Raw genomic sequence first — 22579 nt, 5'->3', positions numbered from 1 at the left:
ATGCACAGTGGTCATTACATTTCAATCAGAGTAGCTACCTTTATTCTTCATGACTCTTGGAGGGCTACCGTGTTTTTGCTGCATGTTCCATTTTACGGTCATCAACTTGGTGCATATAATGTATTTCATGTGGAAATCCGTCATCGCCTTTTTTTTTTTTTTGATGAAGCACCGTAACTACATTAAGTATTTTCCCAGTGCAATGGCCATCCAGTCATCCCCTCAGTCCATTCATCCATCCATCTCTTTACTCATCACTGTTGTGGTGTCCCTGACCTCTTCTTCAAGGATTCTTGCTCCCATCATCATTTCTTCTGGGACTTTGGAAGCCTATAGAAAAGCTGGTTGAAGACCAGTTTTGGATTAGTCGGACAGTGAATGGAGTGATTAATGATGTGCCGCCAGAAGAATGTGGGTTTTTAATAGTGGGGGAGATTTAACTTTCTTTCAGGCTTTATTCTTGTATAAGGGAAACACAATGAGAGCTGTAAGTATTCCCTACAAAGAAACATCTGAAAGATACAGACAAGTACAAAATCTAAGTATAATATAGTATTATAAAATGTAAGTATCTAAGTATCTAAGACTGCACACATTTAGTAACAATACTAGAAATAACATGATCATTTAACAAGAAAAATCAACATTACAAAAAAAATTAGTGCCTCTAATTTCCTCAATTGCTCATCTAACGTAGGTTTTAATACAGTGTAGTTTATGAATGAAAGCTGGTGAATGACCAGTGCATCTAAGTAGCTTTTCACCGTCTCTATGTTGTTTTGAAGTGATATGAGACTATAGTCGCAGATTTGTGAGTTTACAGTAAATCAGTGAATGATATTATTTTGCCAAAGTATTTTCTTTTCAAGCTGTTTTTGAATGGAAACTATTGCTGCTCAAGGTCATAACTGCTGTTAAAATGAAGAACTAGAATAGGAGACATTGCAGTCTGCACACGTGTCATTTACACTGATTATTAAAAATATTATTAATACAGTAAATATTACAGGAGTGATATATAACTGATCCCTGCTTGTAAGACAAATGCTAGATAAAAAGAACATCACACAAGCTTTCTGCTGCAGACTGTATCAAAGAGTTTTAGTAAAACATAAATTGAGCAGAAAACTATTAAAAATAAACAGGTTCACCATTAGTGTTTCTGCATTTGTGGTGCAGTAATGGTAATTTTAACAAACCTAATGGTTTGCAGTTACACGGGTCTGTAGTTGTTATTTAAGTGCTGATTATATAATCTTTGCTAAACACAGTATTATAATACTCTCACATAGGCCAGTATTTTTCACCAGAAGAGGAAGGGTATTGTCTGATTTCCATATCATAATAATACCTTCTGTAATCTCTGGTCTTTGCTTCTGACTCAACCATGTTTAGACCAACTCATCTCAAGTATGGTCATTGACCTTAATATGATGTAATTCTTGATAATTATCCCAATTATCCCAGCCATTTACAGATATACTTTGAAAAACTCTTTGTAAAACTTTTGATGATGTAGTCGCAGCGTACTGGAGGTTTTGAATGTAACTCTGAATCACGAACAAAATATTTACACCTCAGGGATAGTCTGAATGAATAAATAAGCCATGAAGACAATATATTAGGAGAAATCCAGAGCATCTGCAATGCAGTGGTGCGGTGCAAATGGATCCTCCTTTGAAATGAGAAATTCGAGTTCATCTGAGAGTAGCGTGTTCAGTGGAGGATGTCTGTGATGGTGGAAGTTGGGGATGGCACCAGAAAGAATAGTCAAATTTGAAAATATGAACCCCAGTTTGAACCGCCAGGCACAGATTTAAAGCCAGAGCCTTTTACGCAGATGTGAAAAGTGTGAAGAATTGGTTAAGGACCAGTGAGCAGGATGGGAGTATCTGTGTGACGGAGCGGTTTGGCTCATCACACTCTGACTTCAATAACAGACAGAGCCTCATGGTGCATTTACTTCATACTTGTTCTCTTTTCTAAAGTTGTGGTTGTGAGTGTTAAATTTGACAACAGTTGAACTAGATTGAACGTTCTAACAAATGCAGCAGATAAACTTACTACCAGGCTCACCAAAATACTCACAGATGGTAATGTTTAATTGAAGACCAGAACCTGTTTTATTTCACCAGTGACAAGAAATATGCACAATACAGCAGTACAGAGGCTAGCTACGGGCCAGTGATGTCTCTGGAATTAACCCAAGTCATCTTGGACAGATTCTGGGGCGTCGCTCATCACAGGCAGTCTGGCATGAGTCTGCAGGCTGCTGGATTTAGGCTGCTGTTGGGCTGAGCATTTTTAGCTATCTGAGCTGGTTGTTCACCTGAATTAGTTCCAAAACTAAATGTAGACACAGATATATTGAGCTAATGAGGCCTATTAATACTTTAAAATAATTAATCAGCTGTGCAGGTGACTGTATTGAGTTACAGTAATGATATTTAAATGAATTTATGTGCATATGCATGGAGCACTAGAGACATGTCCATGTTCTTATCACTTAATGGGTTAACTGACCAACTGGACAGTTTTTTCCCAGAACTGTAAAAGATTTTTCAGACTGAGCTTTACAACCTGTGAGCTGACAACATGTCAAACACAGCAGACACAGTGGATTGTGGTCCTCTTTCCCCTTTCTGTGTAGAAATGAGCACGCTGCTCTCATGTCTGTCTGTATGCTCTGTTTCCTCCTCTCAGGTCTCTGTCTGGGCGTATCGTCGGGGGAGTGTGGTGGTTCTTCACCCTCATCATCATCTCCTCCTACACGGCCAACCTGGCTGCCTTCCTCACCGTAGAGAGGATGGTTTCTCCGATCGAAAGCGCCGAGGACTTGGCCAAGCAGACAGAGATTGCCTATGGGACGTTAGACTCAGGCTCCACAAAGGAGTTCTTTAGGGTGAGTGTCTCATCTGGCTGTCATCCATGCTGTCGCTGCAGTGCATAACGAGCGCCGCTCTAACAGTAGTTAATGTTGGCCAGAAGCACAGAGCTGAATAAGTCTCCAGAGCTTTCCTGTGGGTTTTGATTTATTACCTGCCAGGTAATAAATCGAATGGATAATCAATAAAAAAAAATGTCTAGAATCATATTTTTCCCCTTATACAGCACCTCCAAAGTACTAATACTACAAGACATTGGATTAATTCAGTAAAACAGTAGTGCACAGTGTTTTAGAAATTAAATTTTACTCAAGAATTAAACTACCTAAAATAAAACTGCATGCTTTTGCTTTGGGATGGATAGCTACAATGAACAACTGTCTCAGAGTAGAACATCAGTCCTAATGTTATGACAAAACTAAATTATGGTATTATGTTCATGCTTCAGAGAAAATGCATCTGGTTTCAAATCCATTTTATCCACAAATGTAACTTTCTATCAAAACCGTAGTTTTTCCAGCTTTATACTTTTTTTTAACTAAAGGAATAATTCAGCTGTGCAACAGGGACAATTATGCTCCTTCATCCAACCATCTGTAGAGTCATAAAACAAACTTTGATGGCGCTTCCTCTAATATGCAGATTCATTTCTATTCTATACAAGTGCTGCCAAAGCAAGGGCACAAATATTCTCATCAATGTCACACAATGCATAGAAGTCTTATAATAAAAAAACAGATAAGGCTGCAGCCCAAAAAACCCCAATAATTCAATGTCAAGTAGTAATGTCCCTTTAGAAAAGCAGGTGAAGAATTGTGTTGGTCTTTTAATACGTTCAACATTTTGATGCTAGTATATCAATTTTTGAAATTCTGCACCAAATTGCAGAGATGTAGCTCTGTCTTAGCCTCTGAATCGCTGCCCACATCTTTGATTTGTTCAGCTATTCAGAAAGAGTGAAGCGAAACAAAATGTCAGGTCAGTCTGATTGTCAGGGTAGCTCTGTCTATATGTTTGAAACTTTAGAAAAAGAAACTTTCAAGAAGAACTACAAGATGTCATTATAATTCCAATTTGTGGGCCTCTGTCACAAAACCACAATCTCAAAGAAGATGTCCCATTCCTCGGAAATGGAAATGTCATTCACATCCAGTGTCCAGCTCTGAGCTGTGTCTATTTTTAGTTCTAGTCGGTCTCTCTGTGTGATTGCTCGGAGTGAGTCTGAGACGTCTGATAAATACAAACCCTGCTTTCTGTTGGACTCAGTTATCAGGACGGCCCTGTGTGTTTGGTTTCAGACTCTATCGGTCCACAAAGAGTTATAAAATCACATCTTACAATCTCTTCTGGGATTCACAGACATCTAGTGTAAATATGCTAAAATACAGTAAAGGTAGAACAGCATGTTTCTGTCTGTTAGGTTTTACTTTCAAACTTGTGAGTAATTTCAAGGACAGACAGTCCAAATATGACCAAATAAAAGCATAGCTTTCAAAGGAGAAGGAAAAAGAGAAAACATTTTGGTATTATTACCTTTGGGATGAAAGATCCTTGATGAAAGGGGATGATTTTGTATGGATGTGACCAAGTGTAGGCATGTATAATGTTTCTGCGACCCAACCCATTTTTAAAAGGCGTCCAAGCAGAATGGCACGGTCTGCTGTGCCAAGCTGAACTGAGGTCTAAAAGCATTGAAATGGCGCAATCACCACGATCAGTGTGGAGGAGGTCATCTGTAACTCGCTGTCTCCTGCACCACAGAGTGCTTGAAAGCATTACTTAAAGTTATGGAAAAGCTCAGTAGTTGAACTGTTTCAAACAGGAAGAAACATCAGTGGAGTCCAACTAGCCAGTTACCATGCATTATAAAATTTAAAACTCTAAGTGTTTCAAAGAGAAGATTTTTTTAAAGGAAAATAATTAAAATTCACGAAATATATCAAGCTGATTATTTTAGAGACTTCCTGGTGAATCATCACATTAAAAGGCAGCTCTATGAGCAGCAGTTCCACTCTGTGGATGTGCTAATTCATCATGTATTTGGCAGGCTATGATTTGTCAAAGGTGCTCCCGAGGAGATAATTGACAGGCCGTTAGTGACTTCATCCTGAGTGACAAATATTCTGCCTTTCTTCCTCCAAACTGGAAATGTCAGTGCAGAGGAGCCATTCTGAGCAACAGTTACTGAAAACTGGCAATTAAAAGCGAATGATTAATAGGAGCTGTAAATACATTTTACAGTGATCCTCAAAGAGGGTGTGTCACTTAACCCAGGTCATACAGCCTCCTCAATGCACATAATATATGAAGAACATTTTTCAAAGACTCGCTCTCATTCTTTTCTGGCTTTCAGAAAGGATGCGATTCATACTTGAGCCACTGCGTTTTATTTTATTTTGTTTTACTTTTATTGAACGTTTGTCATTTTTATTCTCATCTAGATGACATACGTGTGATTATTTCTTTCTGCTAACATCCAGGCCTTATCATATCTTGTCCAGGATATGTGTGTACTGCATTTAAAGATATAATTCCACCTTTTGAGAGATACGCTTATTTTGCTTTCTTGCTGAGAGTTAGATGAGAAGATTGATACCACTCTGTCTTGGCTAAATATGCTAGTCCAACAAAACAATGAGCTTAGCTTAGCACAAAGACGATTTTATACACGGAAGTTGAACTTTTTTGGCTTCATGTGCCACTGAACAACTTTCATAGGAATGAACGGGGCCCCGCCTCCGATGCTGTATCCAGTGCTCTTTATACATCCATGCTGGAAACAGGGGAAACAGCTAGCCTGGATCTGTCCAAAGTTAAAAAAGCTACGTACCACACCTCTAAACCTCACTAACTAACATTTACATTATATCTCGTTAAACAAACAAGATATAAGGTGTTAATTAGTGAGCTTTAGAGCCACTGGTTGCTGGATTTTGTTGCTTTTGGACAGATCCAGGCTAGCTGTTTCCCCTTGCCTCCAGTCTTCATGCTAAATTAAGCTAACGGACTCTTGGCTTTAGCTTCATATTCAATAGATAAACACAAGAGTTGATCTTCTCATCTAATGCTTGACAAAAAAAGCTGATTCCCCAAATGTTAAACTATTCCTTTAAAATACATTTCTAACATTTAATCCTTGTTTCCAACACATTATGAGTTGTTGCAGATTTCCAAGTTTCCTAATCCTGCCTCACTTGCCTCTACTTACAGTGAATTTTCCAGAGTGACTTTTTTGAATTAAAGTTTTTGTTTCCTTTACAAGGTTCAGTTTGTTTACTTTCTATTACAAAGCTAAAGTGTGTTAGGGGTGATTTTCACTTTAATTACCATGGCTCTGCTAAACGAGCCATGTTAGATACTTTATTAATTTCTTTCCACTGACTATGAGCGTACACGTAATGAGTTCTAATCACTGTGCACGTAATTAAGAATTTCATGAAGATAGAAAACACCAGAAAGATTGCACACGCTTTGTTTGGCCTGTCGTCTCTGTTTTGGAATGACAGTGACAGACGTAGACAGAGGGCCATGAATCACTCTCAGCCCTTCAGTCAGCTGCTGACAGATGAACAGGCAGCTGGACTATGAGTTTAGACTAGTTTATTTCCAGAATGGATGAAGGGCAATAAACTCAAATTTCTCACTGGCCATGGGATATGAGCTGTTTGTCGCTAATAACTAATTGTTGTGGTTACACGAGTTATAAATTAAGAGTGATTTGGTGAATAATTTGCCTTGTTAAGCCATGATAGTGAGAGGATTTCTTAGGGGACTATCAGTCTGACAGCATTAGGAGTTTCACAGATTTCTACACAGTCGACCGACCTGCTCCTGACAAGCATGCGTCTTCATGTAACCCAGAAAAGAATCGCAGTTTTCACACTATGGTCAGGCCTGTCATCAGCTATTATTGTCATGCTAACAGTGTTTACACGAACTCTCAGCTGAGCTGAAATTGTGCATATGTCAAGAATGATTCACTTACTAGCCTTAGCCCACAATCCATTACATCTGCGGTCAATTATTTATGTTGCTGTACACAACACTGAGCTGACATAGTTTGTCAATTCACTCTGATGTTTTCCTTTATATCTACCAGCCAGATGGGATGTGGAACTGACTCACAACTACTGAACATATGATCTGGATGAAACCAGTCACGCAGGCTTGATTCCTCTATTTCAAATACAGTAAATAAACAAGTAAACACATAAGTGTTAGGTCAACCCAAGTGATTAGGTATGTGATAAATAAAGCAATATAGAATAGTATATTCAGGAAAAATAAAAATGAGAAAACAACATCAGATGTTTGTTCACACTTTTCTGTTTCCTTTTTACCAGAGTGATTATGAACCTGACTGTGATGCCTTAAGCACCATCATGACAAACATCCCTTCAAGACATTTAGAAATAATGAAAAGTTTCAACCCAAGTTTTCTCTGAGGCAATACTCTTTTCCCTTGCCGAGCATTGCAGAAGGTCACATTAGCCCAGTTTAATGCAGCTTCTCTATTTTTCTACTGTAGACAGCTGTGTACTCCAGCTCCCCCGTGACAGGCGATCAGCCTCTCGTTGGCCATTTTTAGCAGCGTACTGAGTGTCAGAGCAGGGCTGTGCTGTGCATGTCTGTAGCTGCTCCAGCTGGCAGCTGACTGGGCCACAGAGGTGAGGCCGTCAGTCCCAGAGCGAGCAGGTTAAATGGATTAAAGACAGCACCATCACAGACAGCTCTACACTGTCAAACAACAAGTAACACAAAATGTTTGGTATTTGACATAATATTATGTGGATTCATGAATATTTGACCATGTTTGAACAGATGACTCTGCAATAGATTTCTTTTTTTTGCTCTGGATTGGTTTATGTTAATGTGACATACCAAATTAAGGGAAAGAACATCCATATTTTAAGAGACTGATCACCTTTCTTTAACCTAAAAGAGAGCTGTGAAGCAACCAGTAGATCTTATTTTCTCTAGTTGTGGCTTCATTTGGATAAAGTGACCAAAATGATGAAGTCTGTCTGCAGCTTTTGCAAAAAATCAGACCTGCACAGGCTTGACCATAGTAAAAGTTGCTGTTAGGGATTTGAAGAAAGAAAGGCAGGCATGTGGCTGCCTAGCAACTAGCGGAGACTCCAGAAATAGTCTGGCACGTAATATATGAAACAATAATTATCTTCAAAACTCAATTTATATCAGTATAAAACAAACATCTAAGTGACTTAACCTTTATTAATAACCTGCACCATAGACATGACATGATAAAAAATCCTTGATATTTAATGGAAGATATAAAATGCTTCAGGCTGCATCATTTACTGGAGGCACTTTACATGAATAAACATTGGCCCTGGTGTGTTGCAGCCGTGTGTGTGTGTGTAAAGTCTTTGTACTCAAAGGAATAGTTTGACATTTTAGGGAAATACGCTTATTTGCTTTCTTGCCGAGACTTAGATGAGAAGATCAATACCAATCTTATATCTGTCTGTTAATTATGAAGCTACAGCCAGGACACGGTTAGCTTAGCTTAACATGAAGACTGGAAACAAGGGGAAACAGCTAACCTGGCTTTCTTAAAACCACATAACAGCAGCTCAAAAGCTTGCTAATCAACCGCTGTCTTGTTGTCACTGAGAGGTTGCCATATTTAGGTTAAACAAACAAAATATGACCCAAGAAAGAAAGCAAATGATGATATGTTGAACTATTCCTTTATATATTTAGTGGATAACCAACAGTGTAATAATTGTTAATATCTTCAATCACAACATATTTCATTTTTTTGTAGCGTCATGTGTCTTTTAAACGTCACACTGGTCAAATCAACTGGACTGATAAAATGTGTAAAAGGACTGATTCCATGACTCCAGCTGTGACCTGCTGGTAGGAGCACAAACTGAGGAGGAGGAGGTCACTTCTGTGTGTTAATATTGATACCAAACGTGGCCTGCAGTTTACTTCTGCTGTGCTGCCAGATTGTCAGACTTCAGGCTGCTGGCAGAAGGCCCACTACCCCTACTGCACTGTTCGCTTTTAAGGGGTGAATCCACTCTGAAATACAAGAGGCAGGAAAACTGTTGCTACACTGCTGCCGCTGTCTGTGTGTTTAAATGTTTAAGCGTGCTGCATTTCTGCACAGGTGATCAGTGATGGCAGCGCAGGTGCTTTAATGACCGACAATACCTGCTCCCCGTGTGATTCAGAGCTGCTTTAAAGAAATAATTCAAAGTTTATGAGTTAGATGAGAAGATTGATACCACTCACATGTTTGAGTGTTAAGAATGAAGCTAGAGTGGTGAGTCAGTTATCTTAGATTAGCATAAAGACAACGTTTCCGTTCGTGTAGCGATTAAATAAACAGTGTGTTAATTAGTGAGCTTGTATTTTTGAACTGGGCAGAACAAGGCTTCTCACTGATTCCAGTCTTTATGCTAAGGGTGTCATGAAGAGTAACAGGAATGGACCTATATGCAGGGCAGCAGGCAGAGCAAATCTGAAGAAACTTATTTATTCTGAGGCTCATGCAGGCAAAAAAACAAAGCGGGCTTAATCAACTCAATTAATCAACAATTCAACAGACTACAGGACGAGCAGAACAAACGTAACAAGACAGAACAAAGAATCCAACAAAGACTGAACTGAAAACCAGGGCTGAAATACAAAGTGAACTAACGAGGAGATGAGGTGTAGGTGGGGAGATGGGCGGAGAAGCTCAATAGAGGGGAGTGAGGTGATGAAACAGGAGAACAGACAGGGAGGCAATAGGCTGAGGGAAACACAGGGAGCAGGGCAGATCTGACGAGGTTGATGCAGACCAGGGGAGATGGGCAACGGAGGGAACACCAAAACCCAGATAACGCAATCCTCTTCATAATAAACTGACATGCATAGAACCGCCACTGGATACACATGAATACAACTCAAATACACAAGCAACACTATAACCGCTCTTATCCGTAATAGAAAGAATAAAAAAAGAGAAGAAAACCAAAAAATCCCTCTAAATAACTGAGTATAAGCTGTGTGAGTACAGACCAGGATGAAAACAAAGACAGACTAACTAATAAAGGTAACTTAAATAACATCATACCAGATAGACTTTCAAAGATACAACTCATATCAGCCTTCTCCAATGCAGTCCAGTCTTAACATAACAGGGAGAAAAGGATGAGGATCTCTAGTGGACTAGAGGAGAATGACTGAGGAGCAGATCGTGACAAAGTGACTGTATGAAAATATATATTCTCCTCCAGCTGAAGAGAGTCTGACTTTCTAATACTGTGTCTGGTTAATTAATGTGGTGGCTGTAATAATCGCCAAATGATTATTTCATGATGAATCACTTGGTGATGACGATGAATCATTTGGTGGCAGTAATAATCGTAGATTTAGCAGCTTTTGATTCTAAAATAGAGTGACATGTTTTCCATAAATGTAATATTTTGGGATATTGTGGGGAGGGTATTGCAGTGAAAGGGTCCAAAAAATATACACTCACCAAACACTTTGTTAGGAACACCTGTACAATCTAACACAATCAAATACAACAGCTCTGCCATAAATTCTACTTTTATGAAGCTGATTCATTGTCAGTTTTTGTTGCCATTGTCAGAAAGGTTATAATTCTACTTAATGTTTATTATTGAGGTAGTAGTGGGTGGTGGTGGTGTACTGGAGTGTGTTATATTGAAAAGTGTTCCTAATATTTTGTCCGTCCTATTTACATACATGAGGGGGGAAAAATATAAGAAAAACTTTTATTCAATTATCAACTTTCTGACAATGTCAACAAAAAACAAATGAATGTATAAGCTTCGTAAAAGTAGAATTTGTGGCAGAGCTGTTGTGTTGGATTGCACAGGTGTTCCTAATAAAGCGTAAAAAATTTCTGTACAGTCCCTAAACTAAGCTAATCACCTTCTGGTGCTAGCTCCATACTTAGTACACAGAGCGTATTCTCCCAAAATATCTGTTCATTCAACTCAAACCCACAGCAGCTCATTATGAATGTTTTTTTATGGCTGTCAATGTTTTTATATTCACTGCATAACTAAACTCTCTCTGTTTTCTCTCTCTGTTCCCTCAAATGCAGCGTTCCAAAATAGCAGTTTATGAGAAAATGTGGTCATACATGAAATCAGCTGAACCCTCAGTGTTTGCCAAGACAACACCAGACGGGGTTTCCCGGGTACGAAAGTCGAAGGGCAAGTTCGCCTTTCTTCTCGAATCCACTATGAACGAGTACATAGAGCAACGGAAACCATGTGACACCATGAAAGTGGGCGGCAACCTCGACTCTAAGGGCTACGGTGTGGCTACACCTAAAGGCTCTGCATTAAGGTGGGTGGGATAATATAACAATATCCTCTATGTTGTTATAGTATTCCACCTACCCTGATGTCTCCTTTTGTCATTCTCTTCTTCCTCACTCCTTAATTCTTCTTTTTTTTTCTCCAAGTGCATCAATGAGTGAACAGTATTATGAGTTATTTAAATTTAATCAACGCATTACGTCATTTTCTGTTCTGTCCTATCTATTTGTGTCTCTTTGTGTTACTTTCTTCTTTCTCTTAAGGAAAGTTCTGTTTTTTGGTATATTAGTTGCATTCAGGAAATCCATTTGAATGTTGATGTGCACTGTGTCACCTTCCCCCAACCTCGATTGTTTTGCTCTCCTCCCTCAACCTCCCCCTCCCTCCCTCCTGGTTTCTGTGGTGTCCTTTGCATTGCTTCTAATTTAACGATGAAATATTTCTTCAGTTCATTTGCTAGTTAAAAATGCTGGTCTGTGAGTTGTGATGAATGTTAAGCAGCATGCTGGATGTTCTTATTTCTAATTCAACAATGACAGAATGTCCCCATCCCGCACACTTCAGTTACAAGCAATGTGACCCTCCATGCCACCTCTCTAATATTTAGCGTTTTCTTTGCTGTAAAAAATGCTTCTTACCTTTCCACACCAGTGAAATTCTTTACCAATTTGTCCCTTCCGTGCTCCCCCTATGAACCATTGATATTTATTACTACTTTTTTACTAATATTCTATATTAGATTTCTCACGGACCTGTTCATTTTCTTACAAGTTATGTTTTATCGTTTCAAGAAATGCTGTTAACCTGGCAGTGTTAAAACTGAATGAGCAAGGCCTCTTGGACAAATTGAAAAACAAATGGTGGTACGACAAGGGAGAGTGCGGCAGCGGGGGAGGTGACTCTAAGGTCAGCCTCAATGTCACCAAAGTCGGGTATCCTAGAACAGAGTAATCGGCAAGGCTGTCGTCACTGAATGTAGTCTTTGGGCAAGTTACAACAAGTTACTGATAAATATGTTTTTTCCATTTTTAACCAGCAACTGTGATCAAGTGGGAACCCTTTACTTGGCTAATGGAGGAGAAAAAAAGCCCAAAATGTGCTGAGATAGAGTAGTAGGACAGAAGGAGATCAGAGAAGTAATTTGTTAATATTGTGCTTGTGTCAGAGTAGTTGTTTTTGTGTTTTTGGCCTGTGGTTACGAAAGCCAGAACGCATCTTTCCCTCTGGTTTTTATATCTACAGGCCAACATGAAAGCTTCGTATCTTCAATATTTGGCATTCAGAATACTGCCAGAAGGTTTTAAAGCCAATCTCATTTTCGCAAGATCAGTACCTCCAAGTTGAACAATGTATGCACTCTCCAATCTGCCGCCTGGGCGTTAGGGCAGGCACGGGGAACAGCGTTGTCTTGAGGGGACTAAGCATCGCAGGCAAACGTGAGAATTCTAATGACAGAGTGACAACTAACGGTCCAAACTTTTTGTCCGACATCCTCTCACCGAAATCCAGCGTAAGACTGACAGAAACCTTTGGTTGGTCTTGATCCAAGGCCAGTCAAAGTCTTTCCATGGCCACCCTGACCTGGTAAACCCTTCAGTAGAGTGTAAGATATAACCAGGGGCCCCATTTGTACAAGAGGATTTGATTTGAATCTCACATTTGTGTTAAGATCATTTTTGATAGTGAGTATATAGCTGATGTGCAAAGAGTGAAGCTGCATTCACACTTTAAATGTAAAGTTTAAAAAAATAATAATGGAAGAACTGGACCTTTTTCCAGCTATAATGGCTTTTTTCTTCCAATCAAATCTGTTGTACATCTTTTCTATAAATGAGGCCCCGGATCTTGTGTTTCAGACATCGGGGCGCAGTCACAGCCCAACTGTGGATCCATCTCTGCCTCTGCCTTTTCAGCTTGCATCATGAACACAGTACTCTTGGCATATTGCAAAAGAGGAGACAAGGCAAACTTTGCTGTTATTCTCTCAAGTCATCCATTCTTGAGTGAGCAGGACATGGATACTACCAGTGGGATAACACAAAGGAGCCGTCTCCTCTCGATGGCGATTTGCCTCGATTCCTCGGTTAGAAAGAGAGTAGATGATCATATCTGACTGACTGCCACGTTTCTTTGTCCTTATTTCACTTTCAGAAATGCATGTGTGGATGATTTAACAGTTTAACAATGAGATGGAAATATATTGTATGTAACAACCACTGAGAAAATATGACATTCACGGCACGTCAAATCAGTCAAATGATATTTTAATGTTTCTATACTCAGACATGCTCACAAGAAAACGGAACGTTAAAGTCACAAATCTAGAATTTTTTTACAGGTACTTTCATTCATGTTTCTACTGTGTGATGCTATTCAATTCAGACATCATACAGTATGTGATTTATGTCTTAATTTGGCCATGAGAATCAGTATTTTGCATGGGTTGCTCATGTTGTGTGTTATTTTGTGTGGCCTTGAACATTTTTCAGATACCATTTTCCTGTTTTGCAGACAGACTGAAAGGTAAAGTTGTGATGTGACTTAACACAGACGGAACAGAGATTAATTTGTTCCTAACACTCAGCTCAGGTACAGGGGGTGGACACTATAAAAGCAACACCTGTACAATGTATCAAGTCCAATATAACAATAAATTCTATCTTTGTGAAGCTTATAGTTCCAATAAGATGCAACATAATACTGCAGCATCACACCAAAAGACCTCTCTGACACAGCCTCAATAAAATCTGAACATTATTAATTATTAAACTTCACAAATGTAAGATTTATAGCACTAGCTGTTGTATTGCATTGCAATAGATTGTACAGGTGTTGATGATATTCTGTCCACCTCCTGTATTTAATCAGGCAGCGTTCGTACTCATTGTTTTAACAAAGATTTGAGATGCTGGCAGCAACTCACCTGAGAAAAAACAATTATCTTTAAGGAGCGACGCAATGGAAATCACATTTCCTGTTGCCATAGAAGTATTTAACAAGGGCAATTTTTTAAAAGTAATTATCAAGAAAAGTTATCAAAATCACTCAGTAATGCAAAAAAAATTCACTCATGCCCTCTGAGGAGCTATGACTTTAGTCCTCAAGAGAGTCAAGGCAATTTAGGTTGTTGTTTATTGATCCATCCAACTGATTCCAGGAGAAATTTACATAAAATCCTCCCAGATTTGTATGAAATCCAGTCAACTAGATATATAATTAATAATCCTGCACATTACCAGACAGTCACTGGAAAGAAGGTGAAAGTGAGAGGACAGAGGCCTCAGTGGCTGATGTGAACTATTGTATACAGTTATACAGTTTGCTACTGACTGTTAATGACAATAATGTGCTTTTTAATGTCTTGAACATGCTTTTTGTTTCAATACACTATTAGGGTCACATGATGAAAAGTGAGTTAAATCACCAAATTAATTAATTAATTAATATTTAATTGCAATTAAATAGATTTGACATTTGTTAGGGTTACGTGTCACATGTTTATGCAATATGTGCAGAGAAAATGCTGGTGGCATATTATAATAAAAAATAAGAAGTGAGAGTAAAGATAAGAGAAAAATAAGAATTAGAAAAATAAATATGAAGGATAGAAACTCAAAGCTTAAAAACTATATATAAATGTAATGTAATGAGTATATCAAAAAACTAAACTATAAGATATAAGCTTTAATTAATTATAAATAAATATATAAAATACATTTATATAAAGAGTATTAGAAATAGAATCTACATTTTTTTAAATTTACATACATATTTACACATACATCACACTGCCTGAACTGCAATGATTCATACATGTATATTTTTTAATTTTATATTTTAATTTTTCTTCATCTATTTATACCGTTTTTGTTATGTTTATTTTACTATTATTTTATTATTTATGTTATATAAATACATAGCATTTAATTATTTTTACAATTAAAAACTATATTAAATATAAACAATGAACAATAAAAAATTGAAACGAGGCTTACAGTAAGTTTATCTGGACAGATACATTAGCACATACAGTATGAACTGTACAGTTTGTGACTATCTGGAGTCATTTCTAGTTTTTGCTCAGCGGGCTGTACAGTAGATTAGATTAGATTAGATTAGATTAGATTAGCTCTGGATGTTATTTCAGCAAACAGTTCAGTTTCAGTGTCACTATGACTCATAAACGACTTGTTTTCTCTCTCTTCACTTTATATTATTTTGTATCTGTTTGTAAAATGTTGATATTCAGTGAGCAGCAGTATATGATGCCAGATGTTTATTACAGACAAGCTCTCAGTCCTTTCTAAATGTGAGTCAACACAGGTCTGATGAATCACATTTTTTATCAGTTTGAGTTGACTCTGTGGTGCAGTGAACTGCTATTACATCAGAGGTTTGGGACACCTCACAGTGAATGACAGGTGATTCATCCGTACAGACCACACTGCAGTGGGCAACAACTTAAGTGCTGTAATTTTATGTCTGCTTAGGGACTCGGAAAGGAAACAGATATACATTTGCTTTCTGTTACCCCCATGGTGTGTTTTTGACAAGTGGTCTTTTTCATCTCTGAGGTTGGTCAGCCACCTCCGCCTCCATCATGATTTGATGACTTGATTTGATTTGCTCTGTGCTTTTTGAATTTTAGATGGTTCAATCTTGTTTTTATTAGTGTAATGTAGGGTATTTACATTCATGCACTGCAGCAAAAGTCAAGATGTTTCCAGTGTATAACCAGACACCAATCAGTTATTACTTTAATCTGTGTGTTTCTATGCATGTAATTACAGTGTTTATGGATGAGAAGAGAGTTTCTAAACTGATTCTGGACAGTTATTTAAAAGTCCGAGGCCACCACCTGGTGGTGTGTCTGAGGCCTGGGTCTTAATCTGATGACCAGCAAATCACTGCAGTTCACTCAGTGTAATTTAACAACTTCAGGCTGAAAAAAAATGTAGATGAATAATTTATATTAACAAAGAGAAGAGAGCAGATCACCCTACCCACAATGCTGTGACACAAAGGTAGATATGGCCTAATCACAAACATAATCCCAACCATAGTTATGAGATAATTAATAAGTAAAGTTTTGACATTTTTTGTTCTGTTCAGTGAGGTAAAAGGTCAGACGGCTTGCACAGGGAGGCTTTGTCACCCTGCTGAACTGAGGCTCAACAGGCTGTTTGAACAAAATGAAGGCTCACTCAGTGTGTCAGGGAGACAGAAACACTTGAAAGCAAGTTATGAGTCACCAGATGCTCCTCAATAACAATCTTCAAAAAAGTGCTTTATACTGTGATGAATACCTTTAAACAGGCTTATTATGAAAAGTAGCTGTTGCTCTCACTTGAAAGCTTTTTTGTTCAGTATTTGTTCTCGTAGTGGCTCTAAAATGCTACATAACACAGAGCCTATGTGTCCAAAATGTGTTTTTGTCCAAATAATAATTATAAATGACTAAGTAGGATTTTTACTGCAGCTTGCTTTATTCATAAAGTGTAGCAACCATTTAGTGCAAAGTTGATAGTCAAATCTCTCACTCTGCTCTGACAAGAAAATGGCAGAAACTGATGAGTCTACATTAGCAAATTTGGTTTTAAACCCTGTCCCCTGATGGGATTAAAAGCCGTTCTTAGTGGACTGTGTATCAAGTATAGTTTGTTGTTGTGTTTAAATTCATGCATCTAAGTTTAGATTCTGCTGTTTGTCTGTGTGAAGCAGTTTTTAGAAACAAATTTAATCATAACTTTGCCTTTCAAAGAGCTCTGACTGGAGAACAGGACCACAGATCATCCACTTCAGATTGTGCATGACCTCTTTATGTTTTATATTTTTCAATATAACATAAAAAAAAAGGATTTGTATTATATTTGATATACAAAGAACACAGTGGTGAATACAATATATTTGATGATGTTGGTTTACAAACACTGATCTTTTTTTCTGAAAGGAAATAAGCCTGGAAATCTAGCAGTCAAGGAAATTGAGCGTAATGTCTTGCAAAACAAAAAACCCCAAACTATATGAATCTCATCATCGGGGATTTGGTTCAGAAAGTGTCTGTAGAGACAAAATTTACTTCACCTTATCTGGCTGCTAATGATTTGGATACACAAATCTATCAAATATTTCTTGATTGGTACAAACAGATGAAGTTTCTCAGTGTGTGAATCACGTGTCTAAAGGGGGGATTTTGTGAGACATTAGCCTCTAACAGCTGTTAATGAAATTGGACTGCTGTGTTTTGTTTGTTAGTCAAGAAAGGGTTCCTGTTAGATCCACCTTGCTAAACATCAAAAAGGCTGCCCATAGCAAAAAAAATGTGCCCTCAGCAATGACTGCATCTGTTTTTTTATTTGTTTCATTCTGTGAAAGCTATGCAGCAGCTGCTTTATTCTGCAAGTTCAAATCTTTTCTCTTCTTGTGATCAGTGTGTGCCGATTACTCAAAGCGATATTGGTAGGGTCTGGCATGATAGGGTAGTCATGGATTATGAAAGGTCATATATTTATGGATATATTTATATATATATATATACTGTAGTGTTGCTTGCTATCTGTGATGTCTTGGCCAGGACCCTACTCTATCGCTTTGCACAGTATAAAGTAGTTTAAAAAGTTGAATAACATAAAATAACATAATAAAATGTTATTTATGTTATTTCCCACGTGAAGAACTCCTGTAAACCTTGCAGTATTGAAACTCAGTGAACAAGGCATCTTAGACAAGCTGAAAAACAAATGGTGGTACGATAAGGGTGAATGTGGAACCAAGGACTCTGGAAGTAAGGTCAGTCGCTGCAGGTCTTTTTACACTGATTGCAAAATGCATTTTGACCTAACTGTTCATATGCAAACATCTAAAGCATACATTGTTAATCATGACATGATATATCTGAATACTTGCTTGTTTGCCCTCAGAGTAACACGCTAAAAACTAGATTTACTTCACACATAGTCCAATTTAGTCACACTCTGATCATAATCCATGACTTCATCACTACTGTATGTAGACAATTCAAGACTTTTAAAAAATTGCAGCATGATTACACACATTATTTTTTATTCATACCATCAGATTTTGAAAAGTTGAATCATAGAATTGAAACCATTATACTGCTATTTTATCATCCAAACCTCTATTGAAATTTAGTTTATTGGTGTTCTTATTCATTTGCATGCAAATTGTGTATTTTAACTCCACAAGTTTCCCAAAGGCATCCTTATTCTGACAAAGTCCAAACTGACCTTTAAATACCACCTGACTACAAAGTGGTCAAATGGTGTTTAATAGTCATGTCTCATAGTTGGACTGGACTACTAAATATCCCACAGGGTTAGAATGCAAATGGTAAAACTCACATAAATGAATTTCAATATTACTGTTTGGCTTTTAATAGCAGCAAAATGGTTCAATTCGCCTTCCACAGCTTGCCACTTTGATTGTACAAATGCAGTGTGTCGAAGGTTAAGTTGAGAAGCTATGATAGTGAATCAAGGGTTTAATCTGTAGACCTGTACGACCACGACCGCCTTCCTTTAGAGGTGGTCTCGTAAAGAGACCATAAAGCAGGATAGATAGCGACTCTCTCTACATTCACCTTCCCAGCTTTTAGAGCAGAGATAACTTAAGAGAGGAGGAATTAGACACATTTAGTACCAGGTTGTTCCAATTTATGTCACTCATAGTCTAAATTAGGCAACTATACCTCATGAGGGTTTTGTAGACACATTTAGCAACCTCCTCAGAGTTACTGTTTAGTCATGCTATAGTGAAGAAGGATGTAGGATTTGTGTTGGTGTTTATTGAGGTCAGCCTCACGGTGCCAGTTTAAAAAAAGTCTTAACGGTGGTCTTTACCTCCCCCAGGACAAGACAAGTGCACTAAGCCTGAGCAACGTGGCAGGAGTCTTCTATATTCTGGTTGGAGGGCTTGGCCTGGCTATGACCGTGGCTTTGATAGAGTTCTGCTATAAGTCACGGCAAGAAACCAAAAGACTGAAGCTGGCAAAGAATGCTCAAAACTTTAAGCCAGCCCCTCCGGCAAACACCCAGAATTTTGCCACGTACCGTGAAGGCTACAACGTGTATGGGACAGAGAGCGTTAAAATCTAGAGGGTAGGTCTTTTCGTTTTTGCTTCCCTGCTGCGTCAGTTGGAGCATAAAGTTGTGGAAACTGAAGGTTTTTTTTTTCCACCTTTGCAGAGGTGAAATGTGTCGATTCCCACTTGGTGCGTCTGGATGGAAACAGCCACTCTGTGTGACCCCCCAACGACCCTGGAGGCTGGCATCCTGGAGGCAAACTGCCTTTTTTTGTCATCAGCTTGGACACAAGCCTAGAAGTCAACAAGTGCTCACTCTGGGTTGCGAGGCCCGTCACACTAACAGAGGGGCAACAACGCAACAGGACTTATTGCTTCTGGAAAACATGGGATTTGCCTCTTGTAGTGCCTTATGGAGCATTTGGCGTCATGGCAATGCAATTAAAATTGAATTCACTTGGGGAAACAAAAATCTGTGGAACTAGGGCAAAAATGTTGCTTTAAATGACAATTAGATGAACTGTAATTTCAGTTTGTTTTCTATTTTGAAGAAGAAGAAGAAAAAAAAAAGCCATGATTTGCAAATAAACCATCCTTGAGTACTTATGAAGTAATTTGAATCCTTTACAGACATATTTTTGTGGTGAAATCTTAAGTTGGATAAATGTTATATTTAGTGAAGTAAAGTCATTTTCTTGTTTTACTATAAGACTATTTTCAGTGTCATAATATTTAGGACAAGCATCAATCAATAGGGTTAAGCATTAATGAAAAGAGACAACATTGTACCCCAGTTTTTATTCAGAAAATATCAATAATATGAGAGTAGTGGTCATCTGAAACATATTCTCAAAGCCTGTTGGACATCATGTACACCTGTATTCACTTAGATGCTTGTTTTAAATCGACCACCAGAGACTGCGTTTGTTTCAACTGCCACAATTTTGAAACAAGAGCATTTTTTTATTGAAATGAGGTCCGCTTTTAATCACTTAGTGCCATATTGTTGAACTCAAAAAGAATTATAAATCCTTTAGAGAATAGGAGAGTGACCCCTTTTTATGTAATGGCATATTCAAATTGTTTAACTGAGCTTATGGTTTACACTTTATACACACGTAGAAGCTGTTCTCATGTAAATGCAGTATCTGCAGCTGTGAATCTCAACATTTTGGTAAATGATAAAAACACACCATAGCTTCTTGGGTTGTAATACGCTTTCTGTGTCTATGCATAATGCAGAAGGTGAGCTGGTGAGCTGTACATTGAGGAAGAGAGTTACGAATGAAACATTTGTCTGTTTGTATAAGTGAACTTTTTATAAACTGAAGGAAAAAAAAACCTGAAAATGCTACAAACCATGTACGCCTACGTTTGTTTAGTATATCAGACTTTCTCATCCTTTTCTCCCCAAATAAAGTGCATGTGAATTTTACCAAACGGCAACTCGAAATGGACCCTGGTTTAGTTAGCGTTTGATAGCGACATTTGATCCAGTTTGGTTTTATTTTTTTCCAAGTTCATTTGTAACAGTACCTCAACCATGAGAGTTGCATGTATGGACACAATGAACCTCCCTGGGGAGGTCATGTACAAAGGATTTTATTACATTTCCTTAATAAAAGCAGGTTTATATTCATCTTTCGGACTTTCTTTTTTCTTAACATATGAAAATAAATCATGTGAAGTATCAGTGTGAATGTTGGACTTTATATATATAACAAAGAGAAACTAGGCTGTTTTGTTACAGGATCATTTTAACTCATGAGAAACAAAAATCTACTGTGATTTATCAGTAAGAATTAGTTTGCTCTGCTCTAGGCTTACTTCCACAGACATGCTGGACTGACAAACTGCACTTTAAAAGTGCTGCATTTTTCTGTTAATAAAATAATCTGAAGTCTTGTCAATATGGAAGCCCCTCTGTGCCAGGAAAAGAAATAAATGAAATAAATTAGTTGACTTACCCTGCCAAAATTGAGTCAAAATTGTGACTTATCTAGATTGTGTCTTTACCAGTATGTTTTATCATGTCTGTCTTTCTCCTTTCTGTCACAATTTTTCCAAATCTGTCTTAAAACACTAGTCAAGTGCCCAAATGAACATTGAAACATGTTTTTTGCTTGCTGTAATCATTCCTCTTGTTCATACTCACCATGTGTGCAAAAATGTATTTTGGCATTAAAAAGACAGTAACTTTGGGAGATATCTACTTGATTTGACTCATTTGGACAGCTGAGGCTTCATATTGGCTTCAGATAAACTTTTAAATACATTCGTCCCCCATCACTTACATTGTAAGTGCATTATGAAGGGATCTTCCAATGATCTATGAACAGGAGGAATTATTACTGCAAGAAAAATGTGTCAATATTAATTTGGGCACCTGACTTGTTTTAAGACAGACTTGAGAAATGTTGAAGCTCTCCTTTAAACATACATCTACTGTATGTAAAAAGTGATTTTAAAAGTATCTATATTTTACAGGTCCCATAATCTCTTAACCATTTTCCAGTTTTCTGGAAAGAATAATATAATTTGAATTTCTTAGTAAGTTCATTTATAAGCAGCTGTCGATGTGCAGTTTCTCCTCCACTAAAGTCCTAATACTGGGAGAAAGAAAAAAGAATTACAGGACACTTTATTCTCCTTATTTGCTGGACTGTGTGTTTGCATGTAGACATATTTGAATGCCCCGATTTCCTACTGTGCACTGATTAAATGTCTACAGGTTACACAAGAAATATGTTGGAATTAACTGAAGAAGTTTACTAATGTAACAGTTCGTACTTTTTCCTTACAAGCATTACTGAATTACCTTACAGTGACTTTAAAGTTACATTTTCAGGTGTACATACAGACCCTCACTAGGATTTCTTGAGAGCTATGTGACCTTTAAAATAAAGCGTTACTCATGTATCATGTAAAGCACTTTGTCCGTTAAGGAAAAAAAGTGCTATGTAAGCAAAGTCCATTCGTCATTTAACGAAAACCTGCTGAAGAAAGGATAGAAACGCCATTTTTACTAGTATATACAGTGTTAGATTTAGAGTTTAATGTTCATTACAAAGTATAAATAAATAAATAAATCATTTGTCTTTTAATGTAACTATTTCCATGTTAAGTACAGACAAAATAGTGTGATCACCTCTACTTTAGTGCTCTGGTTCAACAGGCTACAAATAAGAATGAACCTTGAAAATGAAAATTGGGGGACGAGTGTTTAAACTGTTTCTACCATCCAACTGTATCTGAGATAAAAACAGTAAGAATTCAGCCCTGTGGATAATCAACTTCCTGTTTGTGGAGCAGGAAAGAAAGAAAGGTAAGAGACAATA

The 22579-nt window shown here is 37.7% G+C and overlaps 1 protein-coding gene across 7 annotated transcripts in view; it reads left to right on the top strand.

Moving 5' to 3' along the window:
• Positions 1–20880, top strand: part of LOC122995106 (glutamate receptor 3-like) — a 71280-nt gene extending 50400 nt beyond the window's left edge. For 2 of the 7 annotated variants that reach the window (XM_044370117.1, XM_044370116.1), the window contains 5 exons: positions 2704–2902; positions 10981–11228; positions 17875–17989; positions 19069–19317; positions 19405–20880. In XM_044370117.1, the coding sequence (XP_044226052.1) occupies positions 2704–2902; positions 10981–11228; positions 17875–17989; positions 19069–19314 (808 nt within the window). In that variant the 3' untranslated portion in view covers positions 19315–19317; positions 19405–20880. Of the gene's footprint in view, positions 1–2703; positions 2903–10980; positions 11229–11991; positions 12107–17874; positions 18003–19068; positions 19318–19404 lie in introns of those variants that run through there. The other 5 variants (XM_044370120.1, XM_044370118.1, XM_044370119.1 and 2 more) reach the window with 5 other exon arrangements.
• The last annotated feature ends 1699 nt before the right edge of the window (positions 20881–22579 follow it).

The sequence above is a fragment of the Thunnus albacares genome, chromosome 13, assembly GCF_914725855.1.
Source record: "Thunnus albacares chromosome 13, fThuAlb1.1, whole genome shotgun sequence".
Classification (NCBI taxonomy): Eukaryota; Metazoa; Chordata; class Actinopteri; order Scombriformes; family Scombridae; genus Thunnus; species Thunnus albacares.
This window is presented reverse-complemented; position numbering and strand designations above follow the sequence as displayed.